Source organism: Oncorhynchus mykiss, chromosome 17 (assembly GCF_013265735.2).
Source record: "Oncorhynchus mykiss isolate Arlee chromosome 17, USDA_OmykA_1.1, whole genome shotgun sequence".
Classification (NCBI taxonomy): Eukaryota; Metazoa; Chordata; class Actinopteri; order Salmoniformes; family Salmonidae; genus Oncorhynchus; species Oncorhynchus mykiss.
In genome coordinates this window covers 94,490,851-94,513,899 of record NC_048581.1, presented here as the reverse complement: position 1 = coordinate 94,513,899, position 23,049 = coordinate 94,490,851, and the positions used below count along the sequence as shown (strand labels likewise).

General features: G+C 41.8%; 1 protein-coding gene across 2 annotated transcripts in view; it reads left to right on the top strand.

The window, feature by feature from the left end:
• acad9 (acyl-CoA dehydrogenase family, member 9) overlaps positions 1-23,049 on the top strand; it is a 34,924-nt gene that overhangs the window by 5,305 nt on the left and 6,570 nt on the right. The window contains exons 8-14 of one of the 2 annotated variants that reach the window (XM_036951003.1): positions 2,649-2,722; positions 3,748-3,823; positions 3,914-4,104; positions 8,881-9,009; positions 13,208-13,287; positions 14,317-14,443; positions 21,265-21,342. In XM_036951003.1, the coding sequence (XP_036806898.1) occupies positions 2,649-2,722; positions 3,748-3,823; positions 3,914-4,104; positions 8,881-9,009; positions 13,208-13,287; positions 14,317-14,443; positions 21,265-21,342 (755 nt within the window). The remainder of the gene's footprint in view (positions 1-2,648; positions 2,723-3,747; positions 3,824-3,913; positions 4,105-8,880; positions 9,010-13,207; positions 13,288-14,316; positions 14,444-21,264; positions 21,343-23,049) is intronic. The other variant, XM_036951004.1, reaches the window with a different exon arrangement.

Sequence of the window (23,049 nt, the reverse complement as noted above, 5' to 3'; positions counted from 1 at the left end):
GGGTTCTAACAGTAAGATCACATCTAGGCATTAGGGGGTCTAACAGTAAGATCACATCTAGGCATTAGGGGTTCTAACAGTAAGATCACATCTAGGCATTAGGGGGTCTAACAGTAAGATCACATCTAGGCATTAGGGGTTCTAACAGTAAGATCACATCTAGGCATTAGGGGGTCTAACAGTAAGATCACATCTAGGCATTAGGGGGTCTAACAGTAAGATCACATCTAGGCATTAGGGGGTCTAACAGTAAGATCACATCTAGGCATTAGGGGGTCTAACAGTAAGATCACATCTAGGCATTAGGGGGTCTAACAGTAAGATCACATCTAGGCATTAGGGGGTCTAACAGTAAGATCACATCTAGGCATTAGGGGGTCTAACAGTAAGATCACATCTAGGCATTAGGGGGTCTAACAGTAAGATCACATCTAGGCATTAGGGGTTCTAACAGTAAGATCACATCTAGGCATTAGGGGGTCTAACAGTAAGATCACATCTAGGCATTAGGGGGTCTAACAGTAAGATCACATTTAGGCATTAGGGGGTCTAACAGTAAGATCACATCTAGGCATTAGGGGGTCTACCAGTAAGATCACATCTAGGCATTAGGGGGTCTAACAGTAAGATCACATCTAGGCATTAGGGGGTCTAACAGTAAGATCACATCTAGGCATTAGGGGGTCTAACAGTAAGATCACATCTAGGCATTAGGGGGTCTAACAGTAAGATCACATCTAGGCATTAGGGGGTCTAACAGTAAGATCACATCTAGGCATTAGGGGGTCTAACAGTAAGATCACATCTAGGCATTAGGGGGTCTAACAGTAAGATCACATCTAGGCATTAGGGGGTCTAACAGTAAGATCACATCTAGGCATTAGGGGTTCTAACAGTAAGATCACATCTAGGCATTAGGGGGTCTAACAGTAAGATCACATCTAGGCATTAGGGGTTCTAACAGTAAGATCACATCTAGGCATTAGGGGTTCTAACAGTAAGATCACATCTAGGCATTAGGGGGTCTAACAGTAAGATCACATCTAGGCATTAGGGGTTCTAACAGTAAGATCACATCTAGGCATTAGGGGGTCTAACAGTAAGATCACATCTAGGCATTAGGGGGTCTAACAGTAAGATCACATCTAGGCATTAGGGGGTCTAACAGTAAGATCACATTTAGGCATTAGGGGGTCTAACAGTAAGATCACATCTAGGCATTAGGGGTTCTAACAGTAAGATCACATCTAGGCATTAGGGGGTCTAACAGTAAGATCACATCTAGGCATTAGGGGGTCTAACAGTAAGATCACATCTAGGCATTAGGGGGTCTAACAGTAAGATCACATCTAGGCATTAGGGGGTCTAACAGTAAGATCACATTTAGGCATTAGGGGGTCTAACAGTAAGATCACATCTAGGCATTAGGGGTTCTAACAGTAAGATCACATCTAGGCATTAGGGGGTCTAACAGTAAGATCACATCTAGGCATTAGGGGGTCTAACAGTAAGATCACATTTAGGCATTAGGGGGTCTAACAGTAAGATCACATCTAGGCATTAGGGGTTCTAACAGTAAGATCACATCTAGGCATTAGGGGGTCTAACAGTAAGATCACATTTAGGCATTAGGGGTTCTAACAGTAAGATCACATCTAGGCATTAGGGGGTCTAACAGTAAGATCACATCTAGGCATTAGGGGGTCTAACAGTAAGATCACATTTAGGCATTAGGGGGTCTAACAGTAAGATCACATCTAGGCATTAGGGGGTCTAACAGTAAGATCACATCTAGGCATTAGGGGGTCTAACAGTAAGATCACATCTAGGCATTAGGGGGTCTAACAGTAAGATCACATCTAGGCATTAGGGGGTCTAACAGTAAGATCACATTTAGGCATTAGGGGGTCTAACAGTAAGATCACATCTAGGCATTAGGGGGTCTAACAGTAAGATCACATCTAGGCATTAGGGGGTCTAACAGTAAGATCACATCTAGGCATTAGGGGGTCTAACAGTAAGATCACATCTAGGCATTAGGGGGTCTAACAGTAAGATCACATCTAGGCATTAGGGGGTCTAACAGTTATTTTATTTATTATTTACCTTTATTTAACTAGGCAAGTCAGTTAAGAATAAATTATTCTTGTTGTTAGCCTAGTGGAGTGAATGACAGTACTTGTGTTGTTGTTAGCCTAGTGGAGTAAATGACAGTACTTGTGTTGTTGTTAGCCTAGTGGAGTGAATGACAGTACTTGTGTTGTTAGTCTAGTGGAGTAAATGACAGTACTTGTGTTGTTGTTAGCCTAGTGGAGTAAATGACAGTACTTGTGTTGTTGTTAGCCTAGTGGAGTAAATTACAGTAATTGTGTTGGTGTTAGCCTAGTGGAGTAAATGACAGTACTTGTGTTGGTGTTAGCCTAGTCTAGAGGTAATCACGGAAAGCCAGAGGTAAAACGGGGCATCAGGGGATCCAACATATATATAAACTGCAGAGACCAATAATACCTGTTCTCCTTGTGAACTCATTCACTCTTCAATGATTTAAAAGTATTGTAAACAAGATAACTGTAGCTGTCAGTCAGCCAAGGGAAATCCCTGTTGTGTACCATTCACTGGGCTATAACGGATGTGTTTCTGTCCCCCAGCATGTGAAGTGTCATTCGACAACTGTCCAGTCCCTGTGGAGAATGTAATAGGAGAAGTAGGAGGAGGCTTCAAGGTGATGTCACTTCCCTTTCCCCTCTGTTATATGCTATTGATGTGCAGTTATTTTTCAACGTCTTTTTTCACAAGCTGGAGAGTCATTTTTAAAACTTTTATTTAACCTTTATTTAACTAGGCAAGTCGGTTAAGAACAAATTCATATTTACAATGACGGCCTACCCCGGCCAAACTCTAACCCGGACGATGCAGGGCCAATTGTGTGCCACCCTATGGGACTTCCAATCACAGCCGGTTGTGATACAGCCTGGAATCGAACCAGGGTCTGTAGTGACGCCTCTTGCACTGAGATGCAGTGCGTTAGACTACGCCACTCGGGAGCCCCTGATTAGTTTTTCTGAGTGATTTGTTAATTTTAGTCGTTCGTTTGACCTACTAGTGCTGACCGCAATGAGTCCTACAGCAGGGTTAATAGATGCTCAGCGGCTCCAGAGACGTGCTCCGAACACCGACGGTCTGTCCTGCGCTCCGACGGTCTGTCCTGCGCTCCGACGGTCTGTCCTGCGCTCCGACTGTCTGTCCTGCGCTCCGACTGTCTGTCCTGCGCTCCGACGGTCTGTCCGACGGTCTGTCCTGCGCTCCGACGGTCTGTCCTGCGCTCCGACGGTCTGTCCTGCGCTCCGACGGTCTGTCCGACGGTCTGTCCTGCGCTCTGACGGTCTGTCCTGCGCTCCGACGGTCTGTCCTGCGCTCCGACGGTCTGTCCTGCGCTCCGACGGTCTGTCCTGCGCTCCGACTGTCTGTCCTGTGCTCCGACCATGTCCGCAGGGAAATGGATCATGAGCATAGAGAAAAAAACGACATGTTAGGTGCCTTGTGTTTTTACGCTGAAGACCATTGTGCTACGTTTTTGCCCTTTTGAAGAACATTCAAAAAGCCTACAAGGCTCCTTGCTGTGGCATTTGCATGGTGTATTGGTGCTACGGTTAACTGTCACCATTTAGTTTTGAATGGTTTACCATATCTTTGTACACGTGTTTTCACTCAAACCTTTACTGATTCTTTGTATGTGTCATTATCCAGGTAGCGATGAACATCCTCAACTCTGGCAGGTTCAGTATGGGCAGCGCCGGCTCTGGAATGATCAAGAAACTCATCGGTATAAGCTGTAGAGTGTGAGAAGCTCATAATCATGATTATGGTTATAGTAATGATGAAGATAATGGTGATGTCTTGTCTCCCTCTCCAGAGATGACAGCAGAGTACGCTGGCAGCAGGAAACAGTTTGGTAAGAACCTCAGTGAGTTTGGGATGATCCAAGAGAAGTTTGCGGTGATGGCCCAGAATGCATTTGTGATGGAGAGCATGGCATACCTGACGGCTGGGATGATGGATCGACCTGGGGTCCCTGACTGTTCTCTAGAGGCTGCTATGGTTAAGGTACTTTTTCTACCACTATACTGGGGTGTTACTACTACTGTTACTAAAATTACTACTGCTACTACTAACACTACTAATACTGCTGCACCTACTAATACTGTTGCACCTACTAATACTGCTGCTACTACTAATACTGCTGCAACTACTAATACTGCTGCTACTACTAATACTGCTGCTACTACTAATACTGCTACTACTAATACTGATTCTACTACTAATACTGCTGCTACTACTAATACTGCTACTACTAATACTGATTCTACTACTAATACTGCTGCTACTACTAATACTGCTGCTACTACTAATACTGCTGCTACTAATACTGCTGCACCTACTAATACTGCTGCACCTACTAATACTGCTGCAACTACTAATACTGCTGCTACTACTAATACTGCTGCTACTACTAATACTGCTGCTACTAATACTGCTGCACCTACTAATACTGCTGCACCTACTAATACTGCTGCAACTACTAATACTGCTGCACCTACTAATACTGCTGCAACTACTAATACTGCTGCAACTACTAATACTGCTGCTACTACTAATACTGCTGCTACTACTAATACTGCTGCTACTACTAATACTGCTGCTACTACTAATACTGCTGCTACTACTAATACTGCTACTACTAATACTGATTCTACTACTAATACTGCTGCTACTACTAATACTTCTACTACTAATACTGCTGCTACTACTAATACTGCTGCTACTACTAATACTGCTACTACTAATACTGCTGCTACTACTAATACTGCTGCTACTACTAATACTGCTGCTACTACTAATACTGCTGCTACTACTAATACTGCTGCTACTACTAATACTGCTGCTACTACTAATACTGCTGCACCTACTAATACTGCTGCACCTACTAATACTGCTGCAACTACTAATACTGCTGCTACTACTAATACTGCTGCTACTACTAATACTGCTGCAACTACTAATTACTAATACTGCTGTTACTACTAATAATGCTGCACCTACTAATACTGCTGCACCTACTAATACTGCTGCTACTACTTATACTGCTGCTACTACTAATACTGCTGCTACTACTAATCACTAATACTGCTGCAACTAATACTGCTGCGACTACTAATACTGCTGCAACTACTACTACAAACTGCTGCTACTACTAATACTGCTGCTACTACTGCTGTTGCTGCTACTACTAATACTGCTGCAACTACTAATACTGCTGCAACTACTACTACAAACTGCTGCTACTACTAATACTGCTGCTACTACTAATACTGCTGCTACTACTGTTGTTGCTGCTACTACTAATACTGCTGCTACTACTAATACTGCTACTACTAACACTACTAATACTTCTGCACCTACTAATACTGCTGGAACTACTAATACTGCTGCTACTACTAATACTGCTGCACCTACTAATACTGCTGCACCTACTAATACTGCTGCACCTACTAATAGTGCTGCACCTACTAATACTGCTGCAACTACTAATAAATACTGCTGCTACTACTAATACTGCTGTAACTACTAATACTGCTGCACCTACTAATACTGCTGCACCTACTAATACTGCTGCACCTACTAATACTGCTGCTACTACTAATACTGCTGCTACTACTAATACTGCTGTAACTACTAATACTGCTGTAACTACTAATACTGCTGCACCTACTAATAGTGCTGCTACTACTAATACTGCTGCTACTACTAATACTGCTGCTACTACTAATACTGCTGCACCTACTAATACTGCCGCTACTACTAATACTGCTGCTACTACTAATACTGCTGCTACTACTAATACTGCTGTAACTACTAATACTGCTGCACCTACTAATACTGCTGCTACTACTAATACTGCTGCTACTACTAATACTGCTGTAACTACTAATACTGCTGCACCTACTAATACTGCTGCTACTACTAATACTGCTGCACCTACTAATAGTGCTGCACCTACTAATACTGCTGCAACTACTAATACTGCTGCTACTACTAATACTGCTGCAACTACTAATACTGCTGTAACTACTAATACTGCTGCATCTACTAATACTGTTGCACCTACTAATACTGCTGCAACTACTAATACTGCTGCTACTACTAATACTGCTGCTACTACTAATACTGCTGCTACTATTAATACTGCTGCACCTACTAATACTGCTGCAACTACTAATACTGCTGCTACTACTAATACTGCTGCTACTACTAATACTGCTGCTACTATTAATACTGCTGCACCTACTAATACTGCTGCAACTACTAATACTGCTGCTACTACTAATACTGCTGCTACTATTAATACTGCTGCACCTACTAATACTGCTGCAACTACTAATACTGCTGCTACTACTAATACTGCTGCTACTACTAATACTGCTGTAACTACTAATACTGCTGCACCTACTAATACTGCTGCTACTACTAATACTGCTGCACCTACTAATAGTGCTGCACCTACTAATACTGCTGCAACTACTAATACTGCTGCTACTACTAATACTGCTGTAACTACTAATACTGCTGCATCTACTAATACTGTTGCACCTACTAATACTGCTGCTACTACTAATACTGCTGCTACTACTAATACTGCTGCTACTACTAATACTGCTGCTACTATTAATACTGCTGCACCTACTAATACTGCTGCAACTACTAATACTGCTGCTACTACTAATACTGCTGCTACTACTAATACTGCTGTAACTACTAATACTGCTGTAACTACTAATACTGCTGCATCTACTAATACTGTTGCACCTACTAATACTGCTGCAACTACTAATACTGCTGCAACTACTAATACTGCTGCAACTACTAATACTGCTGCACCTACTAATACTGCTGCAACTACTAATACTGCTGCAACTACTAATACTGCTGTAACTACTAATACTGCTGCAACTACTAATACTGCTGCTACTACTAATACTGCTGCACCTACTAATACTGCTGCACCTACTAATACTGCTGCTACTACTAATACTGCTGCACCTACTAATACTGCTGCACCTACTAATACTGCTGCTACTACTAATACTGCTGCTACTACTAATACTGCTGCTACTACTGCTGTTGCTGCTGCTACTACTAACACTAGTAATACTGCTACTGCTGTTACTACTACTGTTATCACAACTACTGCTACTACTTCTGTTACTACTGCTATTTATCAAATAAAGCCCTTCTTACATCAGCTGATATCTCAGCCTAAAACCCCAAACGGCAAGCAATGCAGGTGTAGAAGCACGGTGGCTAGGAAAAACTCTCTAAAAAGGCCAAAACCTAGCAAGAAACTTAGAGAGGAACCAGGCTATAAGGGGTGGCCAGTCCTCTTCTGGCTGTGCCGGGTGGAGATTATAACAGAACATGGCCAAGATGTTCAAATGTTCATAAATGACCAGCATGGTCAAATAATAATAATCACAGTAGTTGTCGAGGGTGCAACAGGTCAGCACCTCAGGAGTAAATGTCAGTTGGCTTTTCATAGCCGTTCATTGAGAGTATCTCTACCACTCCTGCTGTCTCTAGAGATTTGAAAACAGCAGGTCTGGGACAGGTAGCACGTCCGGTGAACAGGTCAGGGTTCCATAGCCGCAGGCACAACAGTTGAAACCGGACCCATGCCAAATGTTTTCAGTCTCCCGAGGGGGAAAAGGTGTTGTCTTGCCCTCTTCACGAATGTTTTGGTGTGTTTGGACCATGATAGTTCGTTGGTGATGTGGACACCAAGGAACTTGAAACTCTCAACCCGCTCCACTTCAGCCCCGTCAATGTTAATGGGAGCCTGTTCGGCCCTCCTTTTCCTGTAGTCCACAATCAGCTCCTTTGTCTTGTCTTGCTCACATTGAGGGAGATTTTGTTGGCCTGGCAACACACTGCCAGGTCTCTGACCTCCTTCCTATAGGCTGTCTCATCGTTGTCTGTGTTGTCGTCAGCAAACTTAATGATGGTATTGGAGTCTTGATTGGCTATGCAGTCGTGGGTGAACAGGGAGTACAGGAGGGGACTAAGCACACACCCCTGAGGGGCCCCAGTGTTGAGGATCAGCGTGGCGGATGTGTTGTTGCCTACCCTACCCTTACCCTTACCAACGTGAGTGCTACAGGGTGGTAATCATATAGGCATGTTACCTTCACTTTCTTGGGCACATGGACTATGGTGGTCTGTTTGAAACATGTAGGTATTACAGACTCGGTCAGGGAGAGGTTGAAAATGTCAGTGAAGACACTTGCTAGCATGCTTTGAGTACAAATCAAATTGAATTGGTCACATACACATATTTAGCAGGTTATTGCAGGTGTAGCATTATGCTTGTGTCCCTAGCTCCAGCGGTGCAGTAACAATTGCCAACAATACACACATTTAAAAGTAAAATAATGGAATTTATAAATATTAGGACAAGCAATGTCGGAGTGGAGTACAGTGTGTATGTACATATGAAATTAGCAAAGCAGTATGTAAACATTACTAAAGTGACCAGTGTTCCATTATTAATGTGGCCAGTGATTCCCATGTCTATGTATAAAGGGCAGCAGCCTCTAAGGTGCAGGGTTGAGTAACCGGGTGGTAGCCGGCTGCTGTTACACTGTAGACACACTGCTGTTACACTGTAGACACACTGCTGTTACACTGTAGACACACTGCTGTTACACCTGTAGACACACTACACTATAGACACACTACGGTTACACTACACAAGTTTCATAGTTGCATGACTAGTTGCATGACAGAGTACCTTATTGTCTGTGTCTTTGCTTACCTCTCTCTCTGTAGGTGTTCAGCTCTGAGGGAGGCTGGATCTGTGTGTCTGAGGCTCTGCAGGTTCTAGGAGGGCTCGGCTACACTAAGAACTATCCCTACGAACGCTACCTCAGAGACTGCCGTATCCTGCTCATCTTCGAGGTATCACGCACACAGTGTAGTATTTCTCCTTTTAATAACAGAGAGTTAGTTATACAGCGTTAACCGTGTAGTAACCACGTAGTGTCCACCAGAGGGCAGATGTCCACCTTGACAGACTAGATACTAGTGATTTGCGGGTTGACTCATAACTCGCAGTCCCTGCGGTTCTATCCAGGGGGCGTACGGGTTCGGGGGTCCTAAACTATTGTGTGGCTGAAGGGCGGGTAGGTGGGTGGCGAGCGGGTTGAGTAAAGCGAAACAATACCATAAATACATTAATTTATAGGCTACATTGTGGTTTCTCTTTCATTATTTTAGGCTATCTGGTATTAGTGCATACGCCTAAACTTTAGGGCTTAACTGTACGTGGGCCCAATAGCCTGCAGAGCCAAATAATGATTTTGGGAACAGGCAGAAAACTTTTGAAATTTTTTTTTAAATACAGTGGGGCAAAAAAGTATTTAGTCAGCCACCAACTGTGCAAGTTCTCCCATTTAAAAAAATGAGAGAGGCCTGTAATTTTCATCATAGGTACACTTCAACTATGACAGACAAAATGAGGAAAAAAAATCCAGAAAATCACATTGTAGGATTTTTTATGAATTTATTTGCAAATTATGGTGGAAAATAAGTATTTGGTCAATAACAAAAGTTTGTCAATACTTTGTTATATACCCTTTGTTGGCAATGACAGCAACAGCCCCATATATTTTTTGTTGGTGTTATTGTGTTTTCTCCCCGGTCCCTAAATGTCTTTGCTACACGAAAGATGACAGAGAGAACTTTACCGATGTCAACTAGATTGAAGCATTAATTCTATCGATCTATTACATTATTCTGCTCAGCAAGGGTTTATTTAGTCTTCTAGGGCAACAAGTAAGCTACATGTATCTAAGTTGACTAACAAATTCCCCTCAGATATAGATCTATTTACGCTGCCTTCAGCTACAGTGCCTTGCGAAAGTATTCGGCCCCCTTGAACTTTGCGACCTTTTGCCACATTTCAGGCTTCAAACATAAAGATATAAAACTGTATTTTTTTGTGAAGAATCAACAACAAGTGGGACACAATCATGAAGTGGAACGACATTTATTGGATATTTCAAACTTTTTTAACAAATCAAAAACTGAAAAATTGGGCGTGCAAAATTATTCAGCCCCCTTAAGTTAATACTTTGTAGCGCCACCTTTTGCTGCGATTACAGCTGTAAGTCGCTTGGGGTATGTCTCTATCAGTTTTGCACATCGAGAGACTGACATTTTTTCCCATTCCTCCTTGCAAAACAGCTCGAGCTCAGTGAGGTTGGATGGAGAGCATTTGTGAACAGCAGTTTTCAGTTCTTTCCACAGATTCTCGATTGGATTCAGGTCTGGACTTTGACTTGGCCATTCTAACACCTGGATATGTTTATTTTTGAATCATTCCATTGTAGATTTTGCTTTATGTTTTGGATCATTGTCTTGTTGGAAGACAAATCTCCGTCCCAGTCTCAGGTCTTTTGCAGACTCCATCAGGTTTTCTTCCAGAATGGTCCTGTATTTGGCTCCATCCATCTTCCCATCAATTTTAACCATCTTCCCTGTCCCTGCTGAAGAAAAGTAGGAACAAACCATGATGCTGCCACCACCATGTTTGACAGTGGGCATGGTGTGTTCAGGGTGATGAGCTGTGTTGCTTTTACGCCAAACATAACGTTTTGCATTTTTGCCAAAAAGTTCAATTTTGGTTTCATCTGACCAGAGCACCTTCTTCCACATGTTTGGTGTGTCTCCCAGGTGGCTTGTGGCACACTTTAAACAAAACGTTTTATGGATATCTTTAAGAAATGGCTTTCTTCTTGCCACTCTTCCATAAAGGCCAGATTTGTGCAATATACAACTGATTGTTGTCCTATGGACAGAGTCTCCCACCTCAGCTGTAGATCTCTGCAGTTCATCCAGAGTGATCATGGGCCTCTTGGCTGCATCTCGATCAGTCTTCTCCTTGTATGAGCTGAAAGTTTAGAGGGACGGCCAGGTCTTGATAGATTTGCAGTGGTCTGATACTCCTTCCATTTCAATATTATCGCTTGCACAGTGCTCCTTGGGATGTTTAAAGCTTGGGAAATCGTTTTGTATCCAAATCCGGCTTTAAACTTCTTCACAACAGTATCTCGGACCTGCCTGGTGTGTTCCTTGTTCTTCATGATGCTCTCTGCGCTTTTAACGGACATATGAGACTATCACAGTGCAGGTGCATTTATACGGAGACTTGATTACACACAGGTGGATTGTATTTATCATCATTAGTCATTTAGGTCAACATTGGATCATTCAGAGATCCTCACTGAACTTCCGGAGAGAGTTTGCTGCACTGAAAGTAAAGGGGCTGAATAATTTTGCACGCCCAATTTTTCAGTTTTTGATTTGTTAAAAAAGTTTGAAATATCCAATAAATGTCGTTCCACTTCATGATTGTGTCCCACTTGTTGTTGATTCTTCACAAAAAAATACAGTTTTATATCTTTATGTTTGAAGCCTGAAATGTGGCAAAAGTTCGCAAAGTTCAAGGGGGCCGAATACTTTCGCAAGGCACTGTATTTCAAACATAGATTAAACCACAAAGACCAGGGAGGTATTTCAACCACAAAGACCAGGGAGGTATTTCAACCACAAAGACCAGGGAGGTATTTCAACCACAAAGACCAGGGAGGTATTCCAACCACAAAGACCAGGGAGGTATTCCAACCACAAAGACCAGAGAGGTATTCCAACCACAAAGACCAGGGAGGTATTCCAACCACAAAGACCAGGGAGGTATTCCAACCACAAAGACCAGGGAGGTATTCCAACCACAAAGACCAGGGAGGTATTCCAATGCCTGTCAAAGAAAGGCATCTATTTGTAGATGGGTAAAATAAAATCAGACATTGAATATCTCTTTGTTATTAATTACACTTTCTGAAGGCTCTGTATCAGTCAAGGGGTGTGAATACCTTCTGAAGGCTCTGTATCAGTCAAGGGGTGTGAATACCTTCTGAAGGCTCTGTACCAGTCAAGGGGTGTGAATAATTCTATCGATCTATTACATTATTCTGCTCAGCAAGGGTTTATTTAGTCTTCTAGGGCAACAAGTAAGCTACATGTATCTAAGTTGACTAACAAATTCCCCTCAGATATATATCTATTTACGCTGCCGTCAGCTATTTCAAACATAGATTAAACCACAAAGACCAGGGAGGTATTTCAACCACAAAGACCAGGGAGGTATTTCAACCACAAAGACCAGGGAGGTATTTCAACCACAAAGACCAGGGAGGTATTCCAACCACAAAGACCAGGGAGGTATTTCAACCACAAAGACCAGGGAGGTATTTCAACCACAAAGACCAGGGAGGTATTCCAACCACAAAGACCAGGGAGGTATTCCAACCACAAAGACCAGAGAGGTATTCCAACCACAAAGACCAGGGAGGTATTCCAACCACAAAGACCAGGGAGGTATTCCAACCACAAAGACCAGGGAGGTATTCCAACCACAAAGACCAGGGAGGTATTCCAACCACAAAGACCAGGGAGGTATTCCAACCACAAAGACCAGGGAGGTATTCCAACCACAAAGACCAGGGAGGTATTCCAACCACAAAGACCAGGGAGGTTTTCCAATGCCTGTCAAAGAAAGGCATCTATTTGTAGATGGGTAAAATAAAATCAGACATTGAATATCTCTTTGTTATTAATTACACTTTCTGAAGGCTCTGTATCAGTCAAGGGGTGTGAATACCTTCTGAAGGCTCTGTATCAGTCAAGGGGTGTGAATACCTTCTGAAGGCTCTGTATCAGTCAAGGGGTGTGAATACCTTCTGAAGGCTCTGTATCAGTCAAGGGGTGTGAATACCTTCTGAAGGCTCTGTATCAGTCAAGGGGTGTGAATACCTTCGGAAGGCTCTGTACCAGTCAAGGGGTGTGAATACTTTCTGAAGGCTCTGTACCAGTCAAGGGGTGTGAATACCTTCTGAAGGCTCTGTACCAGTCAAGGGGTGTGAATACCTTCTGAAGGCTCTGTACCAGTCAAGGGGTGTGAATACCTTCTGAAGGCTCTGTACCAGTCAGGGGGTGTGAATACTTTCTGAAGGCACTGAATCTCCCTGGAGATATGAAGATGTTAGATTGTAGTTATGAAGAGGTCTTTACTTGACGTTGTGTTCTGTCTCTTCAGGGCACCAATGAGATCCTGAGGATGTACATAGCTCTGACTGGGATGCAGTATGCTGGAAAAATACTGACAGGCAAAATCAAGTAAGTAACTTTTTGGACGACCTGACCAAGTTCATATAGAAATGTGAGTTATAGATCTGGCATTCGCATTGAAAGCAAGTCTAAGAATCTGTAGATCTGTTCTATTTTTTCTATTTCTTCGTTTTTTTCCGTCTTTTGGTTTTGTACACCAGCTTCAAACAGCTGAAAATACTATTATTGGTGATGGACAACATATTTCACAGAGGTTTAGATGGTACAATGATTCTCCACACTATACTTGCCTGTTTTGTCACAAACTGAAATTAGGCGAACTATTACAATTTTAGCAACCATGAAATGGTGGTGTGATTTCTGCATATGGCACCTTTTTAAGATAAGTTACATGACCAAAAGTATGTGGACACGTGCTCGTCAAACATCTCATTCCCAAATCATGGGCATTAATATGGATTTGTTCCCCCCTTTGCTGCTATAACAGCCTCCACTCTTCTGGGAAGGCTTTCCACTAGATCATTGCTGCAGGGACTTCAGCCACGAGCATTTGTGAGGTCGGGCACTGATGTTGGGCAATAAGGCCTGGCTCACAGTTTGCGTTCCAATTCATCCCAAAGGTGTTCGATGGGGTTGAGGTCAGGGCTTTGTGCGGGCCAGTCAAGTTCTTCCACACGATCTCAACAAAACATTTCTGTATGGACCTCGTTGAAATTCACAGAGCTCTTCAGTAAGGCCATTCTACTGCCAATGTTATACTATGGCAATTGCATGGCTGGTTTAGATTTTATTCACCTGTCAGCAACGTGTGTGGCTGAAATAGCCGAATCCACTCATTTGAAGGGGTGTCCACATACTCTTGTGTGTATGTATGTGTGTGTGTGTGTGTATGTATATATATATATATATATATATATATATATATATATATATATATATATATATATATATATATATATATATATATATATATATATATATATATATCTATATATATATCTATATCAGCTCAATTCATTACATTTCTACCTGTAACATTCTGAAATTGTCATCTGTCTCTCTGCCTTGTCCAATCAGGGAGATGAAGAAGGGGAATGTGGGTGTGGCCTTGGAGATGTTGGGCAGGAAGTTGGGAGACGCGTTGGGGAGGAAGGTGGACCTTGGACTGACTGGGATGGATGGAGTGGTGCATCCTGGTCTGGCGGTGCGTACCTTATTTAACCTATAACCCCTAACCCTGGGACTGAATGGGACGGTACGTACCTCATATGCAGTACTACAGTGCATTCGGAAAGTATTCAAACCCCTTAACTTTTTCTTCATTTTGTTACAGCCTTATTCTAAAATAGATTAAATTGTTTTTTTCCCCCTCATCAATCTCATCAATATCCCATAATGACAAAGCAAAATGTTTTTATTTTCAAATTTGTAAAAATAAACTATCACATTTACAGTGCCTTGCGAAAGTATTCGGCCCCCTTGAACTTTGCGACCTTTTGCCACATTTCAAGCTTCAAACATAAAGATATAAAACTGTATTTTTTTGTGAAGAATCAACAACAAGTGGGACACAATCATGAAGTGGAACGACATTTATTGGATATTTCAAACTTTTTTAAAGTTTGTTAAGTTTTTTAAGTTAATACTTTGTAGCGCCACCTTTTGCTGCGATTACAGCTGTAAGTCGCTTGGGGTATGTCTATCAGTTTTGCACATCGAGAGACTGAATTTTTTTCCCATTCCTCCTTGCAAAACAGCTCGAGCTCAGTGAGGTTGGATGGAGATCATTTGTGAACAGCAGTTTTCAGTTCTTTCCACAGATTCTCGATTGGATTCAGGTCTGGACTTTGACTTGGCCATTCTAACACCTGGATATGTTTATTTTTGAACCATTCCTTTGTAGATTTTGCTTTATGTTTTGGATCATTGTCTTGTTGGAAGACAAATCTCCGTCCCAGTCTCAGGTCTTTTGCAGACTCCATCAGGTTTTCTTCCAGAATGGTCCTGTATTTGGCTCCATCCATCTTCCCATCAATTTTAACCATCTTCCCTGTCCCTGCTGAAGACAAGCAGTGTTCAGCTGTGTGTTCAGCTGTGTTGCTTTTACGCCAAGCATAACGTTTTGCATTGTTGCCAAAAAGTTCAATTTTGGTTTCATCTGACCAGAGCACCTTCTTCCACATGTTTGGTGTGTCTCCCAGGTGGCTTGTGGCAAACTTTAAACAACACTTTTTATGGATATCTTTAAGAAATGGCTTTCTTCTTGCCACTCTTCCATAAAGGCCAGATTTGTGCAATATACGACTGATTGTTGTCCTATGGACAGAGTCTCCCACCTCAGCTGTAGATCTCTGCAGTTCATCCAGAGTGATCATGGGCCTCTTGGCTGCATCTCTGATCAGTCTTCTCCTTGTATGAGCTGAAAGTTTAGAGGGACGGGCAGGTCTTGGTAGATTTGCAGTGGTTTGATACTCCTTCCATTTCAATATTATCGCTTGCACAGTGCTCCTTGGGATGTTTAAAGCTTGGGATATCTTTTTGTATCCAAATCCGGCTTTAAACTTCTTCACAACAGTATCTCGGACCTGCCTGGTGTGTTTCTTGTTCTTCATGATGCTCTCTGCGCTTTTAACGGACATATGAGACTATCACAGTGCAGGTGCATTTATACGGAGACTTGATTACACACAGGTGGATTGTATTTATCATCATTAGTCATTTAGGTCAACATTGGATCATTCAGAGATCCTCACTGAACTTCTGGAGAGAGTTTTCTGCACTGAAAGTAAAGGGGCTGAATAATTTTGCACGCCCAATTTTTCAGTTTTTGATTTGTTAAAAAAGTTTGAAATATCCAATAAATGTCGTTCCACTTCATGATTGTGTCCCACTTGTTGTTGATTCTTCACAAAAAAATACAGTTTTATATCTTTATGTTTGAAGCCTGAAATGTGGCAAAAGGTCGCAAAGTTCAAGGGGGCCGAATACTTTCGCAAGGCACTGTACTTGAGTATTCAGACCCTTTACTCAGTACTTTGTTGAAGCACCTTTGGCAGCGATTACAGCCTCGAGTCTTCTTGGGTATGACGCTACAAGCTTGTCACACCTGTATTTGGGGAGTTTCTCAAAATAAATTATCTGCAGATCCTCTCAAGCTCTGTCAGGTTGAATGGGAAGCGTCACAGCTATTTTCAGGTTTCTCCGGAGATGTTAGATCAGGTTCAAGTCCGGGCTCTGGCTGGGCCACTCAAGGACATTCAGAGACTTGTCCCGAACCCACTCCTGCGTTGTCTAGGTTGCATACTCACAGTCAAATAGCCCTTACACAGCCTGGAAGTGTGTTGGGTCATTGTCCTGTTGAAAAACAAATGATAGTCCCACTAAGCGCAAACCACATGGGATGGTGTATCGCTACAGAATACTGTGGTAGCCATGCTGGTTAAATGTGCCTTGAATTCTAAATAAATCACTGAGTGTCACCGGCAAAGAACCCCCACACCATTTCACCACTATGCTTCACAGTGGGAACCACACATGCGGAGATCATCCGTTCACCTACTCTGCATCTCACAAAGACACAGCGGTTGGAACCAAAAACCTAAAAAAAAACTCACATCAGACTAAAGGACAGATTTCAACCGGTCTAATATCCATTGCTTGTGTTTCTTGGCCCAAGCAAGTATCTTCTTCTTATTGATATCCTTTAGTAGTGGTTTCTTTGCAGCATTTCGACCATGAAGGCCTGATTCATGCAGTATCCTCTGAACAGTTGTTGCGATGGGTCTGTTTCTTGAACTTTTGTGAAGCATTTATTTGGCCTGCAATTTCTGAGTCTGGTATCTCTAATGAACTTATCCTCTGCAGCAGAGGTAACTCTGGGTCTTCCTTTCCTGTGGCGGACCTCATGAGAGCCAGTTTCATCATTGCGCTTGATGGTTTTGCGACTGCACTTGAAGAAACGTTCAAAGTTCTTGAAATTTTCCGGATTGACTGACCTTCATGTCTTAAAGTAATGATGGACTGTCGTTTCTCTTTGCTTATTTGAGTTGTTCTTGCCATAATATGGACTTGGTCTTTTACCAAATAGGGCTGTCTTCTGTATACCAGCCCTACCTTGTCACAACACTATTGATTTGGCTCAAACGCATTAAGAATGAAAGAAATTCCACAAATTAACTTTTAACAAAGCACACCTGTTAATTGAAATGCATTCCAGGTGACTACCTCGTGAAGATGGTTGAGAGAATGCCAAGAGTGTGCAAAGCTCTCAAGGCAAAGAATCTCAAATATAAAATATATTTTGATATGTTTAACACTTTTTTTTTTTTGTGGTTACTACATGATTCCATATGTGTTATTTCAATGTTTTGATGTCTTCACTATTATTCTACAATGTAGAAAATAGGAATGAGTAGGTGTGTCAACTATTGACTTGTACTGTATGTAGATAAGTTTTTTTTTCTTTTTTTTCTGTTTTTTAACATTTTGCAAAAACTTCAAAACTGTGTTGGCTTTGTCATTATGGGGTATTGTGTGTAGATTTTTTTTTTTTTTACCTTTATTTAACCAGGTAGGCAAGTTGAGAACAAGTTCTCATTTACAATTGCGACCTGGCCAAGATAAAGCAAAGCAGTTCGACAGATACAACGACACAGAGTTACACATGGAGTAAAACAAACATACAGTCAATAATACAGTATAAACAAGTCTATATACAATGTGAGCAAATGAGGTGATGAGATGAGATTGATGAGGGGGGAAAAATTATTTATCCATTTTAGAATAAGGCTATAATGTAACTGTGGAAAAAGTCAAGGAGTTTGATTACTTTCTGAATGTACTGTGTATATAATACTATAAACATGGCTGGAACATCCTAGTGTGGTGGAATTGTTTTGAACCTTATTGATCCCCACAGGCTTACAGTACACGTTGTTACCATAAGTCAGGGTTCCCTAACTGGTGACCCACTGGCCGGATTTGGCCCGCTGGTTATTTTATTTGTGTAATTGTTGGACCTAAAGTACTGTTAAAAATAAGCTCCAAGTGATACAATTTTGGGAAAATCTGTTCCAAAGTATTCCCACACATGAGAGATATTTGTGATCGTAAGCAAGGTTTGAAATTATTGTTTTAGTCAAATATTATATTGGGTTTGGGCTTCTTGCTGTCAATTTGCACTCTACAAATAATTTGTAATTATGTTCTGACCATCTGCTCAAGAAAAAATCATCCTGCAACATTCTAGTTGATGATCCCCGTAAGTCCCATTATTTAGTCTGGTTAAGAAGAGCCCTTATCTAGTGAACTCAGCAGTGGTCAAGCCCTTTCTAAATGACCTACTGGAATACCTTGAAATGGGGACAAAGTTAGACATTTTCTCATGTTACTTTATTTTATTTTTATGTTTTTTTAATGATTCTATTAGTGGGTGGATCAGCTTTAATATTGAGCATAGATTGTTGCTTTCATCAATATAATTGTCTGCATCATTTCCATCCTCCATATTTTTGGAGGTAAATATATACACTACTGTTCAAAAGTTTGGGGTCACTTGGAAATGTCCTTGTTTTTTTTTTTCTAAAGAAAAGCACATTTTTTTTGTCCATTAAAATAACATCAAAATTATCAGAAATACATGTAGACAATGTTAATGTTGTAAATGACTATTGTAGCTGGAAACAGAATATCTACATAGGCCCATTATCAGCAACCATCACTCCTGTGTTCCAATGGCATGTGGAAGTTTCTTAGTGACCCCAAACGTTTGAACACACTTTTTAAAGAATATACCTTCCCTTATTGTTCCCCACAAACCCTACCACCCCTCCCCCAATTGGAGTAAACTAATAAACAATAACAATTAAGTTTGCTGATGAACCAACAGTGATAGGCCTGATCACCGACAATGATGAGACAGCCTATAGTGAGGAGGTCAGAGACCTGACCATGTGGTGCAAGGACAACAACCTCTCCCTCAATGTGATCAAGACAAAGGAGATGATTGTGACTACAGGAAAAGGAGGAACGAGCATGTCCCCATTCTCATCAACGGTGCTGTAGTGGAGCAGGTTGAGAGCTTCTAGTTCCTTGGTGTCCACATCACCAACAAACTAACATGGCCCAAGCACACCAAGACAGTCGTGAAAAGGGCACGACAAACCTATTCCCCCTCAGGAGACTGAAAAGATTTGGCATTGGTCATGAGATTCTCAAAAGGTTTTACAGCTGCAACATCGAGAGCATCCTGACGGGTTGCAACTGCTCGGCCTCTGACCGCATGGCACGACAGAGGGTAGTGCGTACGGCCTAGTACATCACCGGGGCCAAGCTGCCTGCCATCCAGGACCTCTATACCAAGAGATGTCAGAGGAAGGCCCTAAAAATGGTCAGACTCCAGCCAACCTAGTTCTCTCTGCTACCGCACGGCAACCAGTACCGGAGCACCAAGTCTAAGTGCAAGAGGATTCTAAACAGCTTCTACCCCCAAGCCATAAGACTCCTGAACAGCTAATCAAATGTCTACCCAGACTATTTGCATAGCTCTAGGTATATATTGCAATTATTCAGCCATTCCTGGACCTGTGACCAAAAACGAGCTACATATGGACAGTACCAAAATAAATGATCTAGTGACTCCTCCTCCTCCTCACAGCAAAATCTGCAGAGCAGGGAAGATTGGTTGCAAGAATATTGTATAATAATTTAAATAGAAAAATTCTACGTTTTGAATCCGCCGTTTTGCGTGTCAATTCATATGCCATGGAATCGGTACATCGACAATCTCTTCCCAACTATTTTACATTCATATGGCACAGCTGTCAATATTTTGGTCCTTAAATGAAACTGGTATATATTTTTACTTATCACAATTTTCTTTAACCAATTTTGGTCTTTAATGCAAAGTTGGTACTTGAAAGTATTAGTAAAATTTATTGATCTTGCGAATTAATTTCCAGGCAGACCTACCACGTTTTATTTCCTCAGGTGTTTCAGGCGAGCTCGCTCATTCCACCCACACTGCCACTTGGACAAGACAGGTACTAAACAGACTGATTAGGCGCCACCAAGCGTCACATCGATAGCTAAAATGACGGGCAAATGTTGATTTTAAATTCTGCGTTTTGTGTGAATGGAACGTTTCTGGGATCTTTTATTTCAGCTCATGAAACATGGTACCAACACTTTACATGTTGGGTTTTATATTTTTGTTCAGTATAGTTGACCCACCTTTTTTTACCACTGTCACTGGACCCCACCAACCCACACTGTGTAAGGTGCAAAACATGTCAGACTGACATTGCGAGTGGGTGAACTGGCCCCGAAGAGCCTCATGAAGGGGAAAAGACAACGCTGCATCCTGTGCTGGCACCAGTTCTACATTGTGACATTTTCTTTGCAACAACCTTCAGAGCTTTTTTGCCAATTGCCTCATTCTTGGGGCACCCGCAATATTCCGCTTTATCAAGCAGCAGCCGTGCTCCTGCCGTTCCTGTGCTCCTGCCGTTCCCGTGCTCCTGCCGTTTTCCTCACACAGTCCACTTGCCATTCTCCAGACCGGCGACACTAAAGCTGCCAGTCGGAAGTGACTAGAAACAGTTGAATAATAATAACATTTACAAATTGATGGTCCTTGAAAATAAATATTATTGCTTGAAAAAGTACTTGAATGTCCTTGAATTTGACTTGCCACTGTCAGTACAAACCCTGCATTCTGTCACATGTTGTTTTAGAACCATTCTGTCACTTCGGTGGGAAGGATCTAATGCAGAGTTTCCCAACCCTCTCCTCGGGCATCCCACATGTTCCGCGTGTTTGTTTTAACCCTAAACTGGTGCACCTGATTCAATTAGTCAACTAATCATCAAGCCTTTGACTAATTGAATCAGGTAGGCCTGTTTAGGGTTAAAACAAATTCCTCAAAAGTCTGAGGTGGCCGAGGAGAGTGTTGGGAAACCATGATCTAATGAGTGAATGGAATGTATAAATAAAGTCATAGTTTCCCTGTCCCCTATTCTCTCCCAGGACAGTGCCAAGAAACTGGAGCAGAACGTGGCCCATTTTGGCTCCACAGTGGAGAACCTGCTGTACAGATATGGAAAGGTACATTATAGCCTTGACTTATTCCACATTTTGTCATTACAGCCTGAATTCAAAATAGATGAAAGAAAAACAATTCTCCCCCATCTACACATAATACCCCATAATGACAAAGTGAAAATGTGTTTTTGGACATTTCAAATGTATTGAAAATTAAATACGGAAATCTCATTTACATAAGTATTCACACCCCTCAATACATGTTAGTCAATACATGTTAGAATCACCTTTGGCAGCGATTCCAGTTGTGAGTATTTCTGGGTAAGGATAATCAATCAATCAAATGTATTTATTAAACCCTTTTTACATCAGCCGATGTCACAAAGTGCTATACAGAAACCCATCCTAAAACCCCAAACATCAAGCAATGCAGATGTAGAAGCATGGGGTCTAGGAAAAACTCCGTAAGAGCTGTCCACACCTGGATTGTGCAACAGTTGCCTATTTATTCTTTTAAAAATGAATCAAGTTCGGTCAAATTGTTTGTTGATCATTGCTAGACAACCATTTTCAGGACTTCCCATAGATTGTCAAGCCAATTTAAGTCAAAACTTTAACTCAGCCACTCTGGTTGTCCTGCTAAAAAGTGAATCTCCCAGTGTCTGGTGGAAAGGAGACTGAACCAGGTTTTCCTCTAGGATTTTGCCTTTGCTTAGATCCATTTTTGTTCATTTTTATCCTTAAAACTCTGCAGTCCTTAACGATAACAAGCATACCCATAACATGATGCAGCCACCACCATGCTTGAAAATATGGAGTGGGACTCAGTGATGTATTATGTTGGGGCAAATCCAACACAATACAACTCTTTGTGTTCAGGACAAAAAGTTCTTGCCACCTTTGCAGTTTTACTTCAATGCCTTATTGCAAACAGGATGTATGTTTTGGAATATTTTTTATTCTGTACAGGCTTCCTAACTATGATGTTGTGGATATTTTTTTATTTAACCTGGCAAGTCATTTAAGAAAAAATTATTATTTACAATGACGGCCTTCCCCATGCCAAACCTGGACGATGCTGGGCCAATTGTGCACCGCCCTATGGGACTCCCAATCACGGCCGGATGTGATGCAGCCTGGATTTGAACCAGGGACTGCAGTGACACCTCTTGCACTGAGATCCAGTGCCCTTCTAGCTGTCTCTATGTAGAACAACAATATAATATGACCCATGGACCTTCTAGCTGTCTCTATATAGAACAACAATCTAATATGACCCATGGACCTTCTAGCTGTCTCTATGTAGAACAACAAAAAGTAAGAAAAATGCCTCACAGTCATCAATCTAGCTAAGAGATCATTATTAAATATATTTTAAGTGATTGGTAAGAATAAACTAGATCAATGATAATTCATTAACTTGCCCAAGCTTCCCCCATTTCTCCTTCGCCCAAATCCAGATAGCTGATGTTCTGAAAGAGCTGCAAAATCTGGACCCCTACAAATCAGCTGTGCTAGACAATCTGGACCCTCTCTTTCTAAAATGATCCACCGCAATTGTTGCAACCTCTATTACTAGCCTGTTCAACCTCTCTTTCGTATCGTCTGAGATCCCCAAAGACTGGAAAGCTGCCGCGGTCATCCACCTCTTCAAAGTGGGAGACACTCTAGATCCAAACTGCTACAGACCTATATCCTACCCTGCCTTTCTAAGGTCTTTGAAAGCCAAGTTAACAAACAGATCACCGACAATTTCAAATCCCACCGTAC